General features: G+C 42.8%; 1 protein-coding gene across 50 annotated transcripts in view; it reads left to right on the top strand.

The window, feature by feature from the left end:
- MPHOSPH9 (M-phase phosphoprotein 9) overlaps positions 1 to 25,995 on the top strand; it is an 82,178-nt gene that overhangs the window by 35,329 nt on the left and 20,854 nt on the right. For 17 of the 50 annotated variants that reach the window (XR_010147821.1, XR_010147820.1, XM_063785189.1 and 14 more), the window contains 5 exons: positions 5,381 to 5,506; positions 5,672 to 6,132; positions 6,433 to 6,588; positions 10,427 to 10,514; positions 14,165 to 14,380. Coding sequence is in view for 39 of the 50 variants with exons in the window: in XM_063785189.1 (XP_063641259.1) it covers positions 5,381 to 5,506; positions 5,672 to 6,132; positions 6,433 to 6,588; positions 10,427 to 10,514; positions 14,165 to 14,380 (1,047 nt within the window). In the remaining 11 variants the exon portion in view is untranslated. The remainder of the gene's footprint in view (positions 1 to 5,380; positions 5,507 to 5,671; positions 6,133 to 6,432; positions 6,589 to 10,426; positions 10,515 to 14,164; positions 14,381 to 25,995) is intronic. The other 33 variants (XR_010147823.1, XR_010147822.1, XM_063785186.1 and 30 more) reach the window with 3 other exon arrangements.

Genomic DNA, 25,995 nt, shown 5'->3' with positions numbered 1-25,995 from the left:
AAAAAAAAATGCTGGTTAGTGTTTTGTGAAATTAAATGGATTGTGCCTACTATTTCATATGTAGTAGGTCCTCAGCTATTAATTTCTTCCCCTTTTCCCAGAATTGGTGTTGATTTTTCATTTGTTACACCTCCATTCATTTTCATTTGTTATGCGATCCATTTCCACCATAGTTATGAGCAACTTAATTTGCTGTATTCTTTTTTTTTTTTTTGAGACAGTTTCACTCTGTCGCCAGGTTGGAGTGCAGTGGTGCGATCTTGGCTCACTGCAACCTCTGCCTCCCGGGTTCAAGTGATTATCCTGCCTCAGCCTCCCGAGTAGCTGGGACTACAGGCACATGCCACCATGCCCAGCTAATTTTTGTATTTTTAGTAGAGACGGGGTTTCACCATGTTGGTCAGGATGGTCTCGATCTCTTGACCTCATGATTTGCTTGCCTTGGCCTCCCAGGTGCTGGAATTACAGGCATGCACCACTGCGCCCGGCCAATTTGCTGGATTTTCTTTGAGTAAGAAAGGTACATTTAAAAAAAAAAATTTTTTTTTTTTTTTTTTTTTTTGAGACGGAGTCTCAGTCTGTCACTTAGGCTGGAGTGCAGTGGTTCCAGGTTCAAGTGATTCTCCTGCCTCAGCCTCCTGAGTAGCTGGGATTATGGGCATGCGCCACCATGCCCGGCTAATTTTTGTATTTTTAGTAGAGAGGGAGTTTCGTGATGTTGGCCAGGCTGGTGATCCACCCACATCAGCCTCCCAGAGTGCTGGGAATACAGGTGTGAGCCACTGCGCTGGCCCATTTTTTTAAAATTTAAGAGCAAAGAAATAAAACTATTCAGTAAATGTACATCAATGTACCTATTTCACCTCTGTATTTTTTTTTCTTTTTTTTTTTTTCTTTGAGGCGGAGTCTCGCTCTTGTTGCCCAGGCTGGAGTGCAGTGGCGTGATCTCAGCTCACTGCAATCTCTGCCTCCCAGGTTCAAATGATTCTCCCACCTCAACCTTCCAAGTAGCTGGGATTACAGGCACCTGCCATCATGCCCAGCTATGTTTTGTATTTGTGTAGAGACAGGGTTTCACCATGTTGGCCAGGCTGCTCTCGAACTCCTGACCTCAGGTGATCCGCCCGCCTTGGCCTCCCAAAGTGCTGGAATTACAGGCATGAGCTAGTGCACCCGGCCTTCATTTCTGTATTTTGATCAGGTAATGAAAGAGTACCTGGGGAAAAGGAGAGATACTATTAAAGTAACCAAGAAACATAAAAATGAATGACATATACAGACAGACAGATGGGGCAATGTACTTGTAAGCATCAGAGTCTCAGTGACGGAAACCAACGTTCCATACTTTATGAAAGGAACAAAAAGACACAGGTCAACACAGAGAAATGAAGTATGAGGGGGGTAAGATTGTAGGGGGCAAGGCAGGCTTAGTAGGCTTTGCAATTGCAGGGCTCACAGTGTTACCTGATCTTGAACATCAGTAAGTGGATACTGCATTTTGTTGACTCTACGGTATTGTCAACTTTAAGGTTTCCCATTTCATGTTCTACCAAGAAAAATTTATAAATTAGACTGATACAATGCTTTTTTTTTTTTTTTTTTTTTTTACCACTTTAGAATTTATATTTTATTCTTATGGAAAGAGTCTTTAGACTTAAACATAGGTTTTATTATGTATCAGTAACTTTTTTTTTTTTTTATTAGAGAGAGGATTTTTGCTGTGTTGCCTAGGCTGGTCTCAAACTCCTGGGCTCAAGTGATTCCCCTGCTTTGGTCTCCCACAGTGCTGGGATTACAGCTGTGAGTCACTGTGCCTGGCCTATTATATAACTTTTTTTTGAAACGGAGTCTTGCTCTGTTGCCAGGCTGGAGTGCAGTGGTGTGATCTCGGCTCACTGCAACCTCCACCTCCTGGGTTCAAGCGATTCTCCTGCTTCAGCCTCCTGAGTAGCTGGGACTACAGGCATGCGCTACCATACCCAGCTAATTTTTTTGTGTTTTTAGTAGAGACGAGGTTCCACCATGTTGGCCAAGATGGTCTCGATCTCCTGACCTTGTGACCTACCTGCCTCAGCCTCCCAAAGTGCTGGGATTACAGGTGTGAGCCACTGTGCCTGGCTTATTATATAACTCTTATGCATACTTTAAAAAGGAAAACATAAGTGAAATAAAAGTGGCTAAAATTCTTTCCTTCTCAGAGTGTTATACTCTTCTCTTCTCCTCTCTTCTCTTCTCCTCTCCTCTCCTCTCTTCTCCTCTTCCTCTCTTTCTCTCTTTCTTTCTTCACGGTCTCACTCTGTTGCTGAGGCTGGAGTATAGCAGCTTCATCATAGATAACTGCAGACTCAACCTCCTGGGCTCAGGCGATCCTCTTGCCTCAGCCTCCTGAGTAGCTGGGACTACAGTCATGTGCAACCACACCTGGCTCATTTTTTTTTTTTTTTTTTTTTTTTTTTTTTTTTTTAGTAGACGCAAGGTCTCTCTATGTTGCCCAGGCTGGTCTCTCGAACTCCTGGACTCAAGCAATCCTCCTGCCTCAGCCTCCCAAAGTGCTGGGATTACGAATGTGAACCACTATGCCTGGCCACTTCTCTCTCTTCACCTTGGTGTTAGTTTCTGTGTTTTCCCACGTTATCTTCCTCTAGCCCACCAAGAGCATCAGCGATTCTGCATTTCTTTAAAAAGAATAGAAAGGCCTTTCTGCTTTTTACCTGTCTTAGTAGCATGTAGGACTAGCCCGCTTTGGACTCCCATGTGGAGTATGTTGCTAAATGTGTCTGATTCACCGTTCTCTTAAATATTGGTCCTCAGGAGCTTCATTGTAGTGTGTAGGTTTGTCTTCCAAGCTGCTGATACCTATTTGGCCAATTTTGAGCTCATGAGCAGGGAATGACAGTCTGTCACAACCACAACTTGGCCCAAAGCCATAGCAATTATAAAATGCCATTAATTACAAGAGGCATCCCTACTTTAGAGATGTTAACATGACAAGAACATAAAAGTGGTGAAAAGTGGTACTTTTCTATTCCCATGAGCTTTGAGTAGAATAATCCCAACTATTCCCCCAGGCCACCAGGCTGTGGCCATAGCTGGAGTAATGCTACTCTTCACAGGCTTCAGGTCTTGAAAAGGCTTCTTTAGGTTATTGGCATGTAAAGAATGAATTCTACAGCAGGATTATGGGAATTGTGGTACTTTTTTTTTTTGAGGCAGAGTCTCGCTCTGTTTCACAGGCTGGAATGCAGTGGTGCGATCTCAGCTCACTGCATCCTCCGCCTCCTGGGTTCAAGCAGTTCTCCTGCTTCAGCCTCCCAAGTAGCTGGGATTACAGGCACGCACTACCACACCCGGCTAATTTTTGTGTTTTTAGTAGAGATGGGGTTTCACCATATTGGCCAGGCCGGTGTCGAACTTCTGACCTCAAGTGATCCACCCGCCTTGGCCTCCCAAAGTGTTGGGATTACAGGCGTGAGCCACCACAGTATATTTTAAAGGTTTAGATTTAACAAATCAATGCCTTTAATGCACACACTCACAAGGTTTTAAAAATATATATTCATGGTGCTCTGCAGCCTACGTAGGGTCTAGAAATGGGACACAAATTTAAAGCTACATGATTAATGTGTTCTTTCAGTGTTTTCAGTGTATCTATTGTTGAATCTGTAATCTCATTTGTGACAGTGTTCACAGTTTAAATTTGAGGCCCAAGGTTAATTGGTTCTCCTCTCACACCCTATAATATGTCCCACCTTGAAATAATTTAAGCCCAAAGTTTTAATGTTTAGAGCCTAGACCTCTCTGCAACATTTTTAGTGTAGTGAGGCCCTGATTTCAGTTTTTCGAAATTAGGGTCCTATCTTCTGTTTTTTGAGACAGAGTTTTGCTCTGTCGCCTAGGCTAGAGTGAAGGAGTGCAGTGGCATGATCCCAGCTCACTGCGACCTCTGCCTCCTGGGTTCAAGTGATCGTCCCACTTCAGTCTCCTGTGTTGCTGGGATTACAGGCCTGCGCCACCACTCCCAGCTAATTTTTGTATTTTTAGTAGAGACAGGGTTTCACCATATTAGCCAGGCTGGTCTCGAACTCCTGACCTCAGGCGATCCACCTGCCTTGGCCTCCCAAAGCGCTGGGATTACAGGTGTAAGCCACCGTGTCCAGCCTAGGGTCATATCTTCTTATTTTACTAATGAATAAAGGGACTTATTTTCACTTGATCTTAGCCAAAAGGCTGAGAAGTGATGGGTGGGGGGGACTTATTTTCATTGGGTCACTTTGTGACACCTAGTTTTGTTTGGCCAACTCTTTTAACAAACATGATTGTAACTACATAGATAAGGAACTCCAGCTCTTGGTGCTTTTTCTTCAGCCATATGAAATTAATTTGGCCGAAAGTTTTCTCATCCTTCTATCATTCATTCTGAAGTATCTTGTTTTCTTTCTTTTTTTTTTTTTGAGACGGAGTTTCGCTCTTGTTGCGCAGGCTAAAGTGCAATGGCGCAACCTCGGCTCACCGCAACCTCCGCCTTCCAGGTTCAAGCGATTCTCCTGCCTCAGCTTCCCCTGTAGCTGGGATTACAGGCATGCGCCACCATGCCTGGCTAATTTTGTATTTTTAGTAGAGACAGGGTTTCTCCATGTTGGCTAGGCTGGTCTCAAACTCTCGACTTCAAGTGATCACTCACCTTGGCCTCCCGAAGTGCTGGGATTATAGGCATGAGCCACTGCGCCTAGCCTATGAAGTATTTTCTTACCTCAAAACTTGGTTATTGGCTAGGCGTGGTGGCTCATGCCTGTAATCCCAGCACTTTGGGAAGCTAAGGTGGGAGGATTGCTTGAGCTCAGGAGTTTGAGACTAGCCTGGGCAACATGGTGAGACCCTGTCTCTACAAAAAAAAAAATAGAAAAATTAGCTGGGCGTGGTCTTGCACTCGTGTAGTCCCAGCAACTTGGGAGGTTGAGGCAGGAAGATCACTTTAGCCTGGGAGATTGAGGCTGCAGTGAACCATGATCACACCACTGCACTCCAGCCTGGGCAACAGGGTGAGACCTTGTCTCAAAGAAACCCAGAAAACTTGGTTCTTATTTTGAGTGGGAGAACTACTAAGAATTTCATTATTTGGAAGTATTCATAGGCTGCTAAATAATTAATGTTCACATTATCCCCTTAGTGTCCTAAATTGTTAGGAGATCCAAACATCTTTCCATTCTGAGGTAGACTCATCATACTAGGTAATGACTTCCAAGCTTGTATTACAAATCTGACAGTCTACATTTTCAATTTGCTTAAAGTCTTTCAAAAATCTTTTTATGGTGCTTATTTTGATATCATTAATTTGTTTCATTATTGATAACACCATTTAATTTTGTTTCGTGTCTTTAAGTCTAATACTAGTAATGAGATGAAGCTACCGTCACTGAAGGATATTTATTATAAAAAACAAAGGGAAAGCAAGCAGTTACCTGAGAGGAATCTCACTTCTGCTTCCAACCCAAATCATCCACCAGAGGTAAAGTTGTCCACATTCTGCCGAGTGAACGTGAACAATGCTTCCTGACTCTAACTTTTACCTCAAGCTTCATTTTCCCTAGGAGATCTAAAGCGTACTCACTTCAAAACAAGCAAAACAAAGCCGAGTTCTGAGGGTAAGACTTCGTTGTTGTCTGGTTTCCAGGTCCTGACTCTAGATCCTACGTTACACATGAAGCCAAAGCAGCAGATTTCAGGGATTCAACCTCACGGCCTTCCGAATGCCCTTGATGACAGAATATCCTTTTCCCCGGACTCTGTTCTAGAGCCTAGTATGTCTAGTCCCTCTGACATAGACTCATTTTCACAAGCAAGTAATGTCACTTCTCAGTTACCTGGATTTCCAAAATATCCCTCACACACAAAAGCTTCTCCGGTGGACTCTTGGAAAAATCAGACATTCCAAAACGAAAGTAGGACCAGTTCCACGTTTCCGTCAGTATATACCATTACTAGTAATGATATCTCGGTCAACACTGTAGATGAAGAAAACACTGTCATGGTTGCTTCGGCCTCAGTCAGTCAGTCCCAGCTTCCAGGTACAGCCAACAGTGTCCCAGAATGCATTTCATTGACTTCCTTGGAAGATCCTGTGATATTGTCTAAGTATGTATTTCAGTGAATGGCTTGTAATGTTAATAGATTTTCTGTGATATCTGATTGAAAATGATCTTTATTGAACTTCAGTATTGCATAAAGTCTTAGAGATTTAGCATTTTTAAGATGGAGCATATAAAAACTTTTTCACTTGTTAACTTTTTGTGTATTAATCTATATATTTTGTAGTATGCAAAGGAAATATGCTATATTTTTGCCCATGAGAATCATTGTGTCCTTGGTTTCTCTTGTGGGATGGAGACTGAGGATAGCTTTCCTAATATATATTTTTTATTCTCACCGAATAAGGATTAGGCAGAATCTGAAGGAAAAGCATGCTCGACACGTAGCAGATCTTCGAGCTTATTATGAATCAGAAATAAATAGTTTGAAACAGAAGCTGGAGGCAAAAGAAATCTCTGGAGTTGAAGATTGGAAGATAACCAATCAAATTCTTGTAGACAGGTAAAATTTATAATTTAGCTGTGAAGTTTTCTCCACCTTGGATGTATTATTTTCACAGAAGTATAATGTGAGAAAACACTTTGAAAACATATACTTTGGATCTGAAATTTTAACAGTCATGTTTGCGTAAGTATTTTTGAAGCTAAACCCCCCTCTTATAATACACTAATAACTGATGTGGAGCCATTTGTTTCACATGGGCAAAATACTGAAACAGTTGAGTGAATTTTGTATATGCAGAGTAATGTCATTGATGGGAGGAGCAGTACTATGGACTTCCTAATAAGTCTATGGCTTATGTCCTGTGGCAGTTCTTCACCTTTTTAATAGGCCCATTAAAATACTGTAGTTCCCATTCCAAAAAAACCCACAAAGAAATGCAGGGGAGAATGGCCTTATATTCAGGATAGCTTCACACCTATTTTAGAATCACTTAGAAAATCTGATGCTTTCACTAGTATTAGTAGTAGAGTCCTTGCAACATACTTTACCATTAAACGGGACTTGGTCAGGCATGGTGGCTCACGTCTGTAACCCAGCACTTTGGGAGGCTGTGGCAGGCAGATCTCTTGAGCTCAGGAGTTCAAGACCAGCCTGGGCAACATAGTGGAACCCTGTCTCTACAAAAAATTAAAACATTAGTTGGGCATGGTGGCGTGTACCTGTGGTCCCACTTACTGGGGAGGCTGAGGTGAGAGGATTGCTTGAGCTCAGGAGGTCGAGGCTGCAGTGAACTAAGGTTGTACCACTGCCCTCCAGCCTGGGTGACAGAGCGACACCCTGTCTCTAAATAAATAAATAGGACTTAAATAGATTGAAAATCGATGCAGGTCTAGCTGATAGCAAGGCATTCTCTAAGGAGAAAAGACAAAGCTCACTTCAAAGAGCTTAGGAGGGAACTAAAATCTTCCATCTGGTTAACAGTTTAACTTTCAAAAAACAAAACAAAACGAAACAGTTTAACTTTCAAAGTTATGGGAAAACTAGCCTTTATACTGTAAGTAGTTTTGGTTGCTGTGGTAGTTAACATGGCTGTCTTATTGAATGTTTCTACAGCTTTCATTTTGCATTTAGTGGTGTGGGGGTACAATGGTAGGGAAAAGTAATTTGAAAAAGAGCCAAACCAAAAGAAAAGAGACAGGTTTAGGTTTTTTACGACACAAACAGTAGATAGCAGGTTATGGGAAGTTGGTTTTTTTATTATTGTTTTTGTTTAGAAGGCAAAGATGAGGCTGAGTGTGGTGGCTCACACCTGTAATCCCAGCAGTTTGGGAGGCCGAGGCAGGCAGATCACTAGAGGTTAGGAGTTCAAGACCAGCCTAGACAACATATTGAAACTTTGTCTCTACTAAATATACAAAAAGCAGCTGGATGTGGTGGTGCGCACCTGTAGTCCCAGATACTCGGGAGGCTGAGGCAGGAGAATCACTTGAACCCGAGAGGCGGAGGTTGCAGTGAGCCAAAATTGTGTCACTGCACTCCTGCACTCCAGCCTGGGAGACAGAGTGAGACTCAGTTTCAAAAAAAAAAAAAATGCAAAGATGACTGTAGTTACTTCCTGTACGAAAACAAATATGAAAGAAGCCCGCCAGTGAACTTTTGAAGATTAAAAACAGTCCTAAAGAAGGTACCTAGAATAAATTATAGCCAGTCAAAACATTTTTATGACTAGAAGATGTTTGAGCATGTAGGGCAATGAGCAAATATAGGTGGAGCAAATTGGAAGCCAGGGTTTTAAGTAAATGGCTGTGTTATAGCAGTTAATAACAGTGGCAGGCTTGGTTACTGGAGTAGATGTAATCACTGTGTAAAATGAATAGCAGTACATTATTTCCTCCTCTTCCCAAAAAAGATTTGATCTGGCTTATGGTTAAAAAAAAAAAAAAAGCTGTGTTACAGAGGACAGTAGAAACAAAATACGTGGCAGTCATTTAGAACTGGAGAAATGATTCCCCCAAGATAAAAACCATTGTTATCAGTGTATACACTGGTTTTTTCCAAACTTAAAATTGCAAATTGGAGAATCCCCCTGGTGTTACAAATGGAGCCATTAGCCAGCTGTGATATCAGATTACTATGTCACGGATTTAGAACTTGGGACAGTGATCCTCTGGCACATTAGAATCCATAGTACTGAAAAAAGTCCAATTAATACACACTTGATTATTTGAGTGATTTTTTTTCAAGAATAGTCTCATCAGTATTTCATGTCTGTGCCGCATTAATGCACAGTGGTTAGGAGCATGAACTAGGAGTGCCCAGCTTATGTTCCCAGTGTGCTGCTTGCAATCTGTGTGACTTTCAGTGAGGAACTGAACTGTCTTTGTTTTCTCAACTGTAAAATGGGATCAATGATAATCTTTTTTTCTTTCTTTTTTTTTTTTTTTGAGATGGAGTCTCTGTCGCCTAGGCTGGAGTACAGTGGTGCTGTCTCGGCTCACTGCAAGCTCCGCCTCCCAGGTTCATGCCATTCTCCTGCCTCAGCCTCCCGAGTAGCTGGGACTACAGGCGCCCGCCACCATGCCCGGCTACTTTTTTGTATTTTAGTAGAGACGGGGTTTCACCGTATTATCCAGGATGGTTTAGCCAGGATGGTCTCGATCTCCTGACCTTGTGATCCACCGGCCTCAGCCTCTCAAAGTGCTGGGATTACAGGCGTGAGCCACCGTGCCTGGCTGGGACCAATGATAGTCGTAATGGACAGAATTGTGAGGATAAACGAAACGTGCTTAAAGACCTGGTGTCTAGTCAGTGCTAAATAAATAAAGCTTTTATTATTCATACTATGTTAAACACCGAGTCAAGATGGTAACTGAATTCTTCTATGTATTTTGTTATTTTGAGGATCTGTGATAATTAACTTTACAAAGGAAGTTAATTATAAGAATAGTTATAGTCGTGCTAAATTCGAAATAGTACAGAAGGACATAATATGAAAAGTAAATTGGATCGCATGAGTCCAGGAGTTTGAGACCAGCCTGGGCAACAAAGTGAGATCCCATCTCTACAAAAAATCAAATTAGCTGTGTGTGGTGGTGCATACTCAGGAGGTTGAGGCAGGAGGGTTGCTTGATCCCAGAAGGTTAAGTCTGCAGTGAACCGTGATTGCACCACTGTACTTCAGCCTGGGTTATGGAGTGAGATCCTGTCTCAAAAAAAAAAAAAAAAAAAGTAAATCTCCCTACCCGAACCTCTAGTCCCAAATCCCAAATCCAAATTTAATTTTTTGCATTTTTCCAGAAATCATAATGCATATATGTAGATACAGATTTTTTTCAAGCTAAGATCAAGCTATTTTATGCATGTCTTTTTTTTATATCTTTTAAAAAAATTATTTTAGGCTTTTTTTTTTTTTTTTTTTTTGAGACAGGTTCTCACTCTGTCACTCAGGCTGGAGTGCAGTGTTGTGATCTCAGCCCGCTGCAAACTCAGCCTCCCAGGTTCAAGCCACCCTCCCACCTCAGCCTCCTGAGTAGCTGGGACTACAGACACATGCCACCATGCCCAGCTAATTTTTGTATTTTTAGTAGAGATAGGGTTTCACCATGTTGGCCAGGCTGATCTCGAACTCCTGGCCTCAAGTGATCTGCCTGCCTCAGCCTCCCAAAGTGTTAGTATTACAGGTGTGAGCCACTGTGCCTGGCCAATTTTAGCCTTTTCTCTACATACTATATTATTAGATTCATTGGGCTATATTCTATTAAAATGGCATCCTGAGTCTTAGTTAACACTGGAGAATTTGTCTTATGTTATATATTAGAGAATTGGTTAGATTTATGTAATACTTTTAAGGGTAATAATTTTATCTTCTAATTGAAACTAAATTTATGGTTTTTAGATGTGGCCAATTAGATAGTGCTTTGCATGAAGCTACTAGTCGCGTGAGAACACTTGAAAATAAGAATAACTTACTGGAAATTGAAGTGGTAAGTACTCTTTTTTTGGTGGGAGTTCTGGTGAGACAAATGAATTATTTCGTGACAACATCAGTTATGTTTCTTGTCTTTTTAAGGAAGGCTTATGAAGTTTATATTTTTAGTGCTGTTGGCTTCATATAATGCTATAAACTTTACCCTTTTTTTTTTTTTTTTTTGAGACGGAGTCTCGCTCTGTTGCCCAGGCTGGCGTGCAGTGGCGCGGTCTTGGCTCACTGCAAGCTCCGCCTCCCGGGTTCACGCCATTCTCCTGCCTCAGCCTCCTGAGTAGCTGGGACTACAGGCGCCCTCCACCACGCCCAGCTAATTTTTTGTATTTTTTAGTAGAGACGGGGTTTCACCGTGTTAGCCAGGATGGTCTCGATCTCCTGACCTTGTGATCCTCCTGCCTCGGCCTCCCAAAGTGCTGGGATTACAGGCGTGAGCCACTGCACCCTTTTTTTTTTTTTTTTTTTGAGATGGAGTCTCACTCTGTCGCCCAGGCTGTAGTGCAGTTGCGCGATCTCAGCTCACTGCAACCTTCGCCTCCCAGGTTCAGGCGATTCTCCTGCCTCAGCCTCCCTAGTAGCTGGGACTACAGGTGCATGCCACCGTGCCCAGCTAATTTTTGTGTTTTTACTAGAGATGGGGTTTCACCATGTGGGTCAGGCTGGTTTGTAATGCCTGACCTCGTGATCCACCCACCTCGGCCTCCCAGAGTGCCGGGATTACAGGTGTGAGCCACCGCATCTGGCCTAAACTTTACCCTTTTAAAACTTACCTTTTGGCCAGGTGTGGTGGCTCATGTCAGTAATCCTAGCACTTTGGGAGGCTGAGTTGGGAGGGTTGCTTGAGCCCAGGAGTTCGAGACCAGCCTGGGTAACATACAGAGACCTCTGTCTCTACAAATTAGCTGGGCATGGTGGTGCACAGCTGTGGTCCCAGCTACTCGGGAGGCTGAGGCAGGAGGATGACTTGATCCCAGGAAGTTGAGGCTGCAGGGATCATGATTGCGCCACAGCACTGTAGCCTGGGCAAGAGAGCATGACCCTGTCTCAAAAAAAATTTTTTTTTAAATTTTTTGCAATATAATTTGCATACCATAAAACTTACCCTTTTAAAGTGGACAATTCCACGAATTTTAGTATATTTAGAGTTGGGCAACCACCACCACAATCAATTTTAGGACATTTTCCTCAAAAAAAAAAAACAAAACAAAAAAACCCCACACCCCTTAACCGTCACCCCCCACATTCTGTCCTTCCACACTCTGGCAACCACTACTCAGTTTTCTTTCTCTGTGCATTTGCCTTTTCTGAACATTGATATAAATGAAATCCTAGACTGTGTGGCCTTTCGTGTCTGGCTTCTTCACTTAGTATAATATTTTCAAGGTTTATCCATGTTGTAACATATCAGTATTCATTCCTGTTTATGGCTGAATATATTTCATTCTGTGAATAATACCACATTTTTGTTTACATTCATCAGGTAATGTTTATATACTTTCTGGCTATTTAAATTATATTGCTATGAATGTTTGTCTACAAGATTTTATGTGCCACGTAAGTTTTTAGTTTTCTTGGGTATATAACTAAAAGTGCATAAACTTTTTATGCTAAAATTACTTTTTTCCCCACGCATTACCAAATTTTATTTTTTTACAGGTAACTTTTCTTCTTTCTGAACAAAGACCTTTGTTATGTCATTCCCAATCTTTTGGTATAAGGCAATCTTTTTAAGGGTCAAAAGTTTCTCAAAGTCTGTGTTTACAAGTTTTATTTTTAATATCTATTAGATGATAAAATGCATGATAGCTATCATAGAGTAGTGTGTATATGTATGAGATACATATGGCCTTATGAACAAAATTTTGGTGGAAACTGTCTATTTTGTTTTTTTGTTGAGATGGAGTCTCGCCCTTGTTGCCCAGGCTGGAGTGCAATGGTGCGATCTTGGCTCACTGCAACCTCCATCTCCTTGGTTCAAGGGATTCTCCTGCCTCAGCCTCCTGAATAGCTGGGATTACAGGTGCCCACCACCAAGCCCGGCTAATTTTTGTATTTTTAGTAGAGATGGGATTTCACTATGTTGGCCAGGCTGGTCTCGAACTCCTGACCTCAGGTGATCTGCCAGCTTCGGCATCCCAAAGTGCTGGGGTTACTGGCACCCAGCCTATTTTGTTTTATATGTTGTTTTCATCTTTGCCTTTTTTTTTTTTTGAAACAGGGTCTCACTCCATCGCCCAGGCTAGAGTGCTGTGGAGCCGTCATGGCTTACTGCAGTCTCAACCTCTTGGGCTCAAGTGCTCCTCCCATCTCAGCCTCCTGAGTAGTTGAGACTGTAGGCACACACCACCACACCCAGCTGATTTTTAAAATTTTTTGTTGAGACACGCTATGTTGCCCAGGCTGGTCTTAAACTCCTGGGCTCTAGCAGTCCTCCCAAAGTGCTGGGATTTCCGCTGTGAGCCACAGTGCCTGGCCTGTTTGCTTTTTTAGTTCCTCTCCTCCTAAGCTTCATGACATTCGGGACTATTATCTTTTTTGTTAATCTTACATTTCTAGCACCCTAGTGCCTAGCACCTAGTGGGTATTCCAAAAATGATTGTTGAGTGAATATTAACATATCAGATGGGTTTTGAATTTCCTGTATTTTCTTTTTTTTTTTGAGACAGAGTCTCACTCTGTCACCAGGGCTGGAGTGCAGTGGCATGATCTCGGCTCGTTGCCACCTCCGCCTCCTGGGTTCAAGTGATTCTCCTGCCTCAGCCTCCTGAGTAGCTGGGATTACAGGCGCCTGCCATTAAGCCCAGCTAATTTTTTGTATTTTTAGTAGAGACGGGGTTTCACCATGTTGGCCAGGCTGCTCTTGAACTCCTGACCTCGTGATTCACCTGCCTCGGCCTCCCAAAGTGCTGGGATTACAGGCGTGAGCTACTGTGCCTGGCCAACTGAATTTCCTGTATTTTCATAGTGAGAGGGTATGAAATGTTTTTCTCCTCCCTAAATGTTGATGTTGGGCAACAAAGTCCAGCTATACTTTCAAAATAATTTCCCTAATAGCAGTGGTTATTTTTTCCTTATTAAAGTGAACTGTAGGAGCTATTAGGTGAGTCCTAGAGTCATAGTACCACAGATGATAGTTTCCTGTATACCTTATGATAATGTCAGGGGCTGGTATTCCAGTAGAACTATTCTTTCTGGACTCTCCATCCCAGAATACAACAAAATAGATTTGTTCATTTCCATTTCTATGTTTTGTTCATTTTTTAATGCCCACAATTTATTAGCTATTATTAAGGCATCTTTTTTTTTCATTTAAAATAAATTTTGGGCTGGGCGTGGTAGCTCATGCCTGTAATCCCAGCACTTTGGGAGGCCGAGGCCTGTGGATTACTTGAGGTCAGGAGTTTGAGACCAGCCTGGCCAACATAGTGAAACCCTGTCTCTACTAAAAATACAAAAAATTAGCCAGGGGTGGTGGTGGGCGCCTGTAATCGCAGCTCTCGGGAGGCTGAGGCAGGAGAATTGCTTGAACCTGGGAGGCAGAGGTTGCAGTAGGCCAAGATTGCGCCATTGTACTTCAGCTTGGGCAACAGAGCGAGACTCCATCTCAAAAAAAAAAAAAAAAAAAAAATTATGTTTGTCTTTGTTTTGTAGAATGATTTGAGAGAACGCTTCAGTGCAGCCAGCAGTGCTTCCAAAATTTTGCAGGAACGAATTGAAGAAATGAGAACAAGCAGTAAAGAAAAAGACAATACCATCATTCGACTAAAATCTAGACTGCAAGATTTAGAAGAAGCATTTGAGAATGCTTACAAACTCTCAGATGATAAAGAAGCTCAACTAAAACAAGAGAACAAAATGTTTCAAGATGTAAGTAGCGAATAATAGTAACTTAATGACGTGATTGGCTAAAAGTAATTTAGGTATTATACTCTTACAAGTGATTATGACTTTCTAGGCTTATTTTATTATTTATTGATTTATTTTGAGACAGAGTCTCACTCTGACACCCAGGCTGGAGTGCAGTGGCAGGAGCTCAACTCACTGCAGCCTCCACCTCCCGGGCTCAAGAGATCTTCTCGCCTCAGCCTCCCAAGTAGCTGGAATTACAGGAGCCCACCACTGCGCCCGGCTAATTTTTGTATTGTTAGTAAAGACAGGGTTTCCCCATGTTGGCCTGGCTGGTCTTGAACTCCTGACCTCAGGTGATCTGCCCGCCTCGGCCTCCCAAAGTCCTGGGATTACAGGTATCAGCCACTGTGTCCGGCCTTTATTTTAGTTTTACATAACTTTGCAGCAACTGTGAATATGTACCTTCCTGATGGAGTCAATTGGGTCTTGCTTTGCAGCACGAAGTCAGATACTTAGAACGATGGCATCACTCCTATATCTTTTCTGTTTCTAGCAGGTCGACTTAAAAAAAAAAAACAACTGTGTCTGCATCAAGTCAACTTTCAAGCTATCTTAACATTTGTGTGTCTGGCAGGATAAAATGCTATGAACAGATTTAGAGCAAGTTTGATTAAATTTTTTCACTTTGGTATAATTTCACTTAAAATTTGGATTTGTATAACATTGAAACCAGATTAGGTTTCAGGTTGCTTATTTTTTTCTAAATTTTTCTTTCTTTTTGTTCTTAGAGACAGGGTCTCGCCATGTTGCCCAGGCTGGCCTCAAGCTCTTGGGCTCAAGCATTCTCCTTTAAGCCTTCTGAGTAGCTGGGTCTACACGTGTGTGCCACTGCACCTGGCTTCTAAATTTTTCTTAACATCGTTTTTCAGGATATTACAATACATGAGTAATCTGAAAGTATTTAGGCTGTTGAAATTTTCTGATTGCTTTAGATTTGCATCTCATGAAAAACAGCAGTCTTCCCTACCTACCTTTTAGTATCCTACCCTAGAGGCTGTTACTTTCAGCTCTTTTAGCTATTTCTTCTAGCATTTTCCTCCATGTTTACAAATAATATTCTTATATTGCACTCTCATTTTTTTTTTTCCATCTATTTCAGACATACTGACTTTCTTCCATGCAGGGTCACAGTGTGGCTTTCTTACACCATTTGCTGCAACACAGACACTTCTCCAGCTCCTTCCCATGTGGTTCGTGTGTGTGTGTGTGTGTGTGTGTGTGTGTGTGTGTGTGTGTGTATTGTTTTTTTTTTTTTTTTGAAAGACAATCCCTCTCTGTCGCCCAGGCTGGAGTGCAGTGGCGTGATTTTGGCTCACTACAACCTCTGCCTCCCAGGTTCAAGCAATTCTCCTGCCTCAGCCTCCTGAGTAGCTGGGAGTACAGGCGCGTGCCACCAGCTAATTTTTGTATTTTTAGTAGAGATGTGATTTCACCATGCTGGCCAGGCTGGTCTCGATTTCTTGACCTCTTGATCCGCCCGCCTGAGTGCGGGATTACAGGCCTGAAGCAGTATTTTTTTCTTTTAGTAATTTGTAAAATAATGGTGTGATATATAATCAATGGTGTCTTAAAATGGAAATTATACATCATTTATTACAGCTGTATAAATATTGTTCACAGTTAAGCTATGGTGGTATACTGTAATTACATATTACATTTCCTTTTCTCTCTGTTTTTTTTTTTTTTTTTTGAGACGGTGTCTCACTCTGTTGCCCAGGCTGGGGTGCAGTGGTGCGATCACAGCTTACTGAAGCCTCAACCTCTGCGGGCTCAGGTGATTCTTCCACCTTGGCTTCCAAAGTTGCTAGGACCACAGGCACATGCCACTACGCCCTGACAATTATTTAACTTTTTTTTTTTTTTTTGAGATGGAGTCTTGCTTGGTTGCCCACGCTGGAGCGCAGTGGCATGATCTTGACTCACTGCAACCTCTGCCTCCCGGGTTCAAGTGATGCTCCTGCCTCAGCCTCCTGAGTAGCTGGGATTACAGGTCCACGCCACCACACTTGGCTAATTTTTGTATCATTGGTAGAGACAGGGTTTCGCCATGTTGCCCAGGCTGGTCTCAAACTCCTGGGCTCAAGCGTTCCTCCTGCCTCAGCCTCTCAAAGTGCAGGGATTACAGGGATTACAGGCATGTGCCACTGCACCCAGCCTTTTTCTCATTAAGCTTTTACCTCCTAGTTTTAGCTTCCATTGAGGAGTCTTGCCTGAAAGAAGCATGTACTGTGGTGTGTTTTTCTAATTCTGTATTCCTTCCGCATTTGACTGAAAGGAGCTTCCCTCTTTCCTTGACTTATTTATTATTTGCCTTTAGAGACAGGTCCTTGCCCTGTTGCCCAGCCTGGAGTAAGCAATCCCTCAGCCTTAGCCTCCTGAGTAGCTAGGATACTACTACTAAAGTGCATGTCCTTTCTTTGTTATATCAGTAAAGAAGATTGATGGATTCTTATTTTACTCAGTGGATTGCGGTTCTTTACCATGATTATTTTGATACTCATGGTGTCCCAAGTTTGGCCAGTGGGAGACATGTCAGACTGGTCCCGTGTCCTTTTGACTTGCTTTTGTCATTCTTTGAGCATGTCCATATTTCCTGGCACAGCACTATGTTCCAGGCTCATCTTGTACTTTTCCAAGCTCCAGTCCTAGAATCAGTCTCATTTTTTCTGTTGAGTTCTGGTTCCTTTTCATGGAAAATGGTATTCAGACATTAAGATCTGGTGCTAGGCTGAGTGTGATGGCTCATGCCTGTGATCCCAGCACTTTGGGCAGCCGAGGCGGGCAGATCACCTGAGGTCAGGAGTTCGAGACCAGTCTGGCCAACACGGTAAAACCCTTGCCTCTACTAAAAATAAAAAACATTAGCTAGGTGTGGTGATGCACGCCTGTAGTCCAAGCTACTCAGGGTGCTGAGGCAGGAGAATCACTTGAACTGGTACTGAGTATGTTCATTGCTACTGGGATGTCATTGTTTCTTTTTCTTTTTCTTTATTTTTGGAGACGAAGTTTCATTCTTGTTGCCCAGGCTGGAGTGCAATGGCGCAATCTCAGCTCACCACAACCTCCGCCTCTCAGGTTCAAGTGATTCTCCTGCCTCAGCCTCTTGAGTAGCTGGGATTTCAGGCATGTGCCACCATGCCCAGCTAATTTTGTATTTTTGGTAGAGATGGGGTTTCTCCATGTTGGTCAGGCTGGTCTCGAACTCCCGACCTCAAGTGATCCACCTGCCTTAGCCTCACAAAGTGCTGAGATTACAGGCATGAGCCACCGCGCCTGGCCTGGGATGTCATTGTTTCTAATTATTCACAAACCCACCACAGTTATGTTTGAGCAGCAATGAAGCAGCAAAGGATAGCTAGAATGTGTTGTTTTTAGCTGAAATTGTATTAATGTAGATAGTGATACACTGACTTTGCATTTATCATATACAACATTTCAAGCATACAGAAAAGTATAGAGAGTAATATAACGAATACCGTTCTAGCCTTCTCTAGATAGAGTGAAACACTGTCTTCTGTTCCTCTCTTCCCCACCCTAGAGGTACTCACTTTGTTAAATGTGCTCTGTTATCCTCATGCAGTTCTTTTTGCTTTTACTACACATGCCTGTGTTTGTAAACAATATTTAGTAATGTTTTATGTGTTCTTAAGCAATGTATGAATTGTATTGCATTGCATATATCCTGCTGCAACCTGGTTTTTCCCTTTCAACATTGTTTCTGAGATTTGCCATGTTGACACATTCAGCTTTTATTGATTCATTTTAATTTAAACATTTACATTTGAAATATCTTAGGTACATAAAAAGATATAGAGAATAATATAATGTACATATGAATCCACTACCTATTTTAAGAAATAAAATACTCCGGCCGGGTGTGGTGGCTCGCACCTGTAATCCCAGTACTTTGGGAGGCCGAGGCAGGCGGATCACAGAGTCAGGAGATCGAGACCATCCTGGCTAACACGTTGAAACCCCGTCTCTACTAAAAATACAAAAAATTAGTTGGGCGTGGTGGTGGGTGCCTGTAGTCCCAGCTACTCGGGAGGCTGAGGCAGGAGAATGGCGTGAACCCAGGAGGCGGAGCTTTCAGTGAGCTGAGATAGCGCCACTGCACTCCAGCCTGGGCGACAGAGCGAGACTCCATCTCAAAAAAAAAAAAGAGAAATAAAATACTACAAAATGCAGTTGACATCCCCTGTGCACCCTTTTCTGATCACTTCTGTCTTCCTGGGAGTAACTGATCTAAATTGTGTGAATATCATTACTTTGTCTTTGTATGGTCACATGTGTATGTATGTATCCTTAGTGTTACTTCTTTGGCGTATCTTGAAACTTTTATAAATACTATCAATACTTATTTTTGTTTTTGTTTTTTTTTTGAGATGGAGTCTCGCTCCATTGCCCAGGCTGGAGTGCAGTGGCACCATCTCGGCTCACTGCAAGCTCCGCCTCCCGGGTTCGTGCCATTCTCCTGCCTCAGCCTCCCTAGTAGCTGGGACTACAGGTGCCCGCCACCACACCTGGCTGATTTTTTTGGTATTTTTAGTAGAGACGGGGTTTCACCGTGTTAGCCAGGATGGTCTCGATCTCCTGACCTCGTGATCCGCCCGCCTCGGCCTCCCAAAGTGCTGGGATTACAGGGGTGAGCCACCGTGCCCGGCCTTAATACTGTCTTTAATGTTATGCAACTTTTTTCACTTGTGAGATTCACCTAACTGGATACATGTAGTAGTAGCACAACTTCATTTCTGTTTATTCCTGTGTCGTCCATCATGTGGCTCTTCCATAGTATATTTATCCACTTTCCTTTTGCCAATTTGTCATTGCTGTTAGGAGCAATGCTACTATGAACATTTCTTCTATGTGGCTCCTTATGCCAATGTGTGCAAGCGCCTCTAGGGTATTGTTCTAGCTGCCATAGCTCCAAAACTCATAACCTCAAATCTTGACATATTCTGCTCGTGGACTCTGTTGTTCAGGAGCTTGCACTGGGCCCAGCAGGGACAGCCTGTCTGCTCTGCAGTGTCTAGGACCTCTGCTCAAAACTTAAGGACTGGGAGCTGGAATCTTCTGAAGGGCATGTTCCATCATGAATGGTGGATGTCAGCTAAGGCCACAGTTCCTCTCTATGTGGTTAGGTTGGGTTTCTTTGCAACATGATGGCTTACTACTAAGGACAAGAGTCCTGAAAGAGCGTCCCAACAGCTACATTTACATTGCCTTTTATGACCTTGCCTTGGAAACTGTGCAGCATCACTTGTACCACATTCTATTTTTTTGAGACAGGGTCTTGCTCTGTCATTCAAGCTGGAGTGTAGTGGCATGATTATAGCTTACTGGAGCCTTGAAGTTCTGGGCTCAAGTGATCTTCCTGCCTCAGCCCTCTGAGTAGCTAGGACTATAGGCATACGCCACCACACCTGGCTAATTATTTATTTTTATGTTTACTCTTTATTTTATTTTTTTGAGAAGGAGTTTTGCTTTTGTTGCCCAGGCAGGAGTGCAGTGGCGCTATCTCGGCTCACTGCAACCTCTGCCTCCCAGGTTCAAGCGATTCCCCTGCCTCAGCCTACCATGTAGCTGGGAGTACAGGTGCACACCACCATGCCTGGCTAATTTTTTGTATTTTAGTAGAGATGGGTTTTCACAGTTTTGGCCAGGGTGGTCTCGATCTCCTGACCTCAGGTGATCCGCCCACCTCAGCCTCTCAAAGTGTTGGGATTACAGGCGTGAGCCACCGTGCCTGGCCTCTATTCTATTTTTTAAACAATTCCAAAGTCCTGCATAGGTTCAAGGGGAGGGAAAATGGATACCATCTCTTAATGGAACACAGCAAGGTTCTGCAAGAGCTTATGGGTCTGGAAATATTGCTGTGGGTGTTACTGGGAAATATAGCCTGTTATAATAGTCTCTTTCTCTGAATGCAGTGGTTGGGACATAGAATATGAGCTTTGTTATCTTTTTTAGATATTGCTAAATTGCTCTCTGAAATGGTTGTACCAGTTTATTTTCCTGCCAGTAGTGTATGATAATTCTTATTTTTCTAGATTATTTCCAGTGCTTGGTATTGTCAAGCCTTTTAATTTTTCAAGTGTGATTAAGAGGAAATGGTTATACGTATTGCATCCATCTTCTTTTGGTATTTTTATGGGATACAAGTTTTGGGTGTTTTTTGTTTGTTGGTTTTTGAGATGGAGTCTTGCTCTTGTTGCACAGGCTGGAGTGCAATGGCACAATCTTGGTTCACTGCAACCTCTGCCTCCCGGCTTCAAGCAATCTCTTGCCTCAACCTCCTGAATAGCTGGGATTACAGGCGCCCACCACCATGCCTCACTAATTCTTTTTGTATTTTTACTAGAGACAGTTTCACCATGTTGGCCAGGCTGGTCTTGAACTCCTGAACTCAGGTGATTCACCCGCCTCAGTCTACCAAAGTGTTGGGATTACAGGTGCGAGCCACGGCGCCCAGCCCAGAATTACCTCTTACATAATATATGGTATGAGTAGGAATTGAACTTGATCCTCCCTGCCTCCAATGATTAACCAGTTGTCCCAGAATCATTTTTTAATAGATTTTCCTTCCCTTACTGACTTCTGTTGTACATTTTATTTCCTTCTCGTGTAAATCTCCTTTGAGGCTCTGAGCTGTTCCATTGGTCTGTCTCTGAATTGGAACCACATCATGTAAATTATTAGTATTTTATAACAAGTGTTGATTTTTGGTGTCATTTCCTTATCTCGTTTTTTTGCTCTTGTAAAAATTATTTTGCCTATTTCTTGGCTTTGTTTTGTTTCATACAAATATTACTGTCAGCATGCCACTCTGCTTTCGATTGGAATTGCACTGAATTTACAGATTTATTTGGAGACAGCTGAGACTTGAAATATTGATTCTTCCCATACATGAACGTGGTTTAAATCTCAAGTATTTTTCTTTTTTAAAAATTAAGGCCTTTTACATCCTTTGTTCATTTTTTTCTCGAGGTATATCATATTCTAGTATTTATGTATTTCTAAATAATGTACTGATATTGTTCGTTCGTTCTTTTTTTTTTGAGACAGAGTTTCGCTTTTATTGCCGAAGCTGGAGTGCAATGGCGCGATCTCGGCTACTGCGGCCTCTGCCTCCTGGGTTCAAGTGATTCTCCTACCTCAGCCTACCAAGTAGCTGGGATTATAGGCGCGCACCACAATGCCCGGCTAGTTTTTTGTATTTTTGGTAGAAACAGGGTTTCACCATGTTAGCCATGGCTGGTCTCGGACTCCTGACCTCAGGTGATCCGCCCGCCTCAGCCTCCCAAGGTGCTGGGATTACAGGCGAGAGCCACTGCGCCTGGCCTCTTTCTTTCCTTTTTGAGATGGAATCTTGTTCTGTCGCCCAGGCTGGAGTGCAGTGGCATGATCTTGGCTCACTGCAACCTCCACTTCCTGGGTTCAAACAATTCTCTTGCCTCAGCCTCCTGAGTAGCTGGGGTTACAGGCGCGTGCCACCATGCCTAGCTAATTTTTGCATTTTTAGTAGAGATGAGATTTCACCATATTGGCCAGGCTGGCCTCGAAATCCTGACCTCAAGTGATCCACTTGCCTCAGCCTCATGAAGGGCTGGGATTACAGGAATGAGCCCCTGTGGCTGGCTCGATATTGTTATTTCTTAAATTTTACATATTATCTATAATTGTGGTGGGTGAAGATCTAGGTCCTAGCTGAAGATGAAGATCTAGATCCTAACTGTGATTCTGGGTGTATGTTTTCTTCAGATTTGAAGGCTTTGTTTTATTGCCTATGACATGATCAATTCTTTTCCTTTCTCTCCCCTCCCATGGCTTTCAAAGTTTCAAGCCTGCAGAAAAATTGTAAGAATGATACAATGAAAACCCTTGTATATTCTTTACCTAGATTTACCAATTGTGAGTATCTTACAGCATTGCTTTGTCTTCATAGAGATATAAACTTTTTTATTTTGCTGAACTATATTTGAGAGTAAATTAAACACTATGATAATTTACCCTTAAATACCTCAATAGGTATCTCTGAAGAACAGAGATATTCTCCTGTGTAATCTCTTTTTTTTTTTTTTTTTTTTGAGACGGAGTTTTGCTCTTATTGCCCAGGCTGGAGTGCAATGGCACGATCTCAGCTCACCACAACCTCCGCCTCCCGGATTCAAGCAATGCTCCCGCCTCAGCCTCCCAAGTAGCTGAGATTACAGGCGCACACCACCCCATGCCCAGCTAATTTTTGTATTTTTAGTAGAAACGGGGTTTCGCCATGTTGGTCAGGCTAGTCTCGAACTCCTGACCTCGTGATCCACCCGCCTCGGCCTCCCAAAGTGCTAAGGATTACAGGCTTGAGCCACCATGCCCGGCCTCTCCTGTGTAATCTCAATGTACTTTTCATCCTCAGGAAATTTAACATTGATATAATACTAATATGTAAATACATTCTGTATATATTCAAATGTTGCCAGTTGTCTAAATAATATCCTTTATAGATGTATTGTTTTTTGCTTTTTAATCCAGAATCCAATCAAGGATCACACATTGCATTTATTGTTATCATTTCTTTGAGACAGGATCTCACTCTGTCACCCAGGCTGGAGTACAGTAGGCATATTCATAGCTCACTGCAGCCTCAACCTCCAGGGCTCAAGTGATCCTCTTACCTCAGCCTCTCCGACAGCTGAGACTACAGACACTACAGGCTATCACACCTGGCTAATTTTATTTTTTTGTAGAGATGCGGTCTCACTATGTTGCTCTTGCTGGTCTCCAACTCCTGAGCTCAAGCGATACTCCCACACTGGCCTCCCAAAGTGCTGGGATTATAGGCATGAGCCAATGTGCCTGGCCCACATTGCATTTAGTAATCATGTTTCTCATTCCTTTCTAATGTGGTTCTTTTTTTCTCTTTCTGGAAGTTTTTTAGGATCATCTTTTTATCCTTGGTATGCCGAAATTTTGTAACAATATATATATTTTTTTTAGTTTCTAACAACTCTTTTTCTGATTGATCATTTTTAATAGCTTTCTATTCCTGTTTTGAATCTAATGTTGTTATTTCTTTGAGAATATTATGGCTTCCATTGGACTGTTTCTGTAGTTTTCATTATTCTGAGTTAAGCTTTTGTTTTCATTTGAAGTGTCTTTCATATTTAATGTCTTTTTCCAAGTGTTGGTTCTTTTGCAGGCTCACATTTAAGAGGCACTAGGCTGGGTGTGGTGGCTCACGCCTATAATCTCAGTGCTTTGGGAGGCTGAGACGGGTGGATCACTTGAGGCCAGGAATTTGAGACCAGCCTGGCCAACATGGTGAAACCCTGTCTCTACTAAAACAACAAAAATTAGCTGGGCGTGATGGTGCACATCTATAATCCCAGCTACTCGGGAGGCAGAAGCATGAGAATTGCTTGAACCCAAGAAGTGGAGATTGCAGTGAGTTGAGATCACACCACTGCACACCAGCCTGGGTGACAGAGTGAGACTCTGTCTCAAAAGATAAAAATTAAATTAAATAGGCCAGGCACGGTGGCTCATGCCTGTAATCCTAGCACTTTGGGAGGCTGAGGCGGGTAGATCACAAGGTCAGGAGATGGAGACCGTCCTTGCTAACATGGTGAAACCCCGTCTCTACTAAAAATACAAAAAAATTAGCTGGGCGTGGTAGCGGATGCCTGTAGTCCCAGCTACTCAGGGGACTGAGGCAGGAGAATGGCGTGAACCCGGGAGGCGGAGCTTGCAGTGAGTAGAGATCACGCTACTGCACTCCAGCCTGGGCGACAGAGCAAGACTCCATCTCAAGAAAAAAAAAAAAATTAAAGCGAAGCAGTATAAAAAGCTATTGAAAGACTCTTAAGTGTATGGATGGGACTAAGTTCCTGGTAGCCTTCATTTTCAGGCGATTGTAGAGTCATGTACCAGCCATTTTGTTAGGGGACCTCCAGATGTGAATGTTTAGAAGGTTTTTTTTCTGGGGTTGTTCAGTTTTTGTAAAGACAGGTCTTACAGTCTCTTGCCTGGGACCTATCAGTCAGATTCTGGCAGTGGAGGAGGGGGAGGTCACCTTTTTTCAAAAAAAAATTATTTGTTAATATATTTATTTTAGAGACAGGTCTCACCTTGTCACCGAGACTGGAGTGCAGTGGTGTGATCATAGCTCACTGCATCTTCAAACCCCTGGGCTCGAGGAATCTTCCTGCCTCAGCCTCCCCAGTAGCTGGGACTACAGGCACATGCCACCAGACCTGGCTAATTTTTAAATTTTTTGTAGAGATGGGGTCTTGCTATATTGCGCAGGCTGGTCTCCAACTCCTGGGCTCAAGTAATCTTCCTTGGCCTCTCAAAGTGCTATGATTATAGGTGTGACCTGCCCTGGGTGTTTTTGAAGTCTTTTACTTTGTCATTTTCTCTTTATCCTCTGCCTCCCACTCCACTATTATCCTTGGATTTCCAAAGTTCCATTTTTCTCCCCATTCATTTTCTCCTGCTGTCCTGCCACCTGGCTGAACAGTCTACTGCTGTATGGGATGTGTCCTGGGCTCTGACTACTTAAGGAATTTCAACCAGTTTTCTGTGGTCAGCCCTGTGCCTCAACCCTGTCCATCTCTAAACCTGGGTTTCAAGGTGGGCATGTCTCACAGTTATGCTGACATCAGCCTGCTTTTCATCAGCATTTCTGGATTCAGGCACTTGGGGTTGTATCCACTTCCACCCTGCTAAGGCACTTTTTTTCTTTTTCTTTTTCTTTTTTTTTTTGAGACAGAGTCTTGCTCTGTCACCTTGGCTGGGGTGCAGTGGCACCATCTCGGTTCACTGCAACCTCTGCCTCCCAAGTTCAAGCAATTTTCCTGCCTCAGCCTCCTAACTAGCTGGGACTACAGGCACGTGCCACCACACCCGGCTAATTTTTGTATTTTTAGTAGAGACGGGGTTTCGCTATGTTAGCCAGGCTGGTCTTGAACTCCTGACCTCAGATGATCCACCTGCCTCGGCCTCCCAAAGTGCTGAGATTACAGGTGTGAGCTACCGCGCCCGGCCAGCACTTTGTTTCTTTTCAATTTTCTAAGACTTTATTGAAATCTCTCACCTGTTACTGTCACCTCGTTTGTTTTCTCTTTAATTTCTTCATTGTTAGTTTAGTGGACTCTCAGGGTGAAGAGAAGAAAATTCTGTTATTAATTTGTCATCTTTAACCAGAAATCTCACATATGTGTTCTTATATTTATTTATTTTTATTTTTTAAAATATTTTTGGTAGAGACGGAGTTTTACCATATTGGCCAGGCTGGTATTGAACTCCTGACCTCAAGTGATCCACCTGCCTCAGCCTCCCAAAGTGCTGGGATTACAGGCGTCAGCTACCGCGCCCGGCCTCTTATTTATTTATTTTTGAGACAAGATGTCACTCTGTCACCCAGGCTGGAGTGCGGTGGTGCCCTCTCAGCTCACTACAACCTACGCCTCCTGGGTTCAAGCAGTTCTCCCACCTCAGCCACCCAAGTAGGCAGGATTACAGGCACGCGCCACCACACCCAGCTAATTTTTTTGTATTTTTAGTAGAGACAAGGTTTCGCT

Source organism: Pan troglodytes, chromosome 10, assembly GCF_028858775.2.
Source record: "Pan troglodytes isolate AG18354 chromosome 10, NHGRI_mPanTro3-v2.0_pri, whole genome shotgun sequence".
Lineage (NCBI taxonomy): Eukaryota > Metazoa > Chordata > Mammalia > Primates > Hominidae > Pan > Pan troglodytes.
This window is presented reverse-complemented; position numbering and strand designations above follow the sequence as displayed.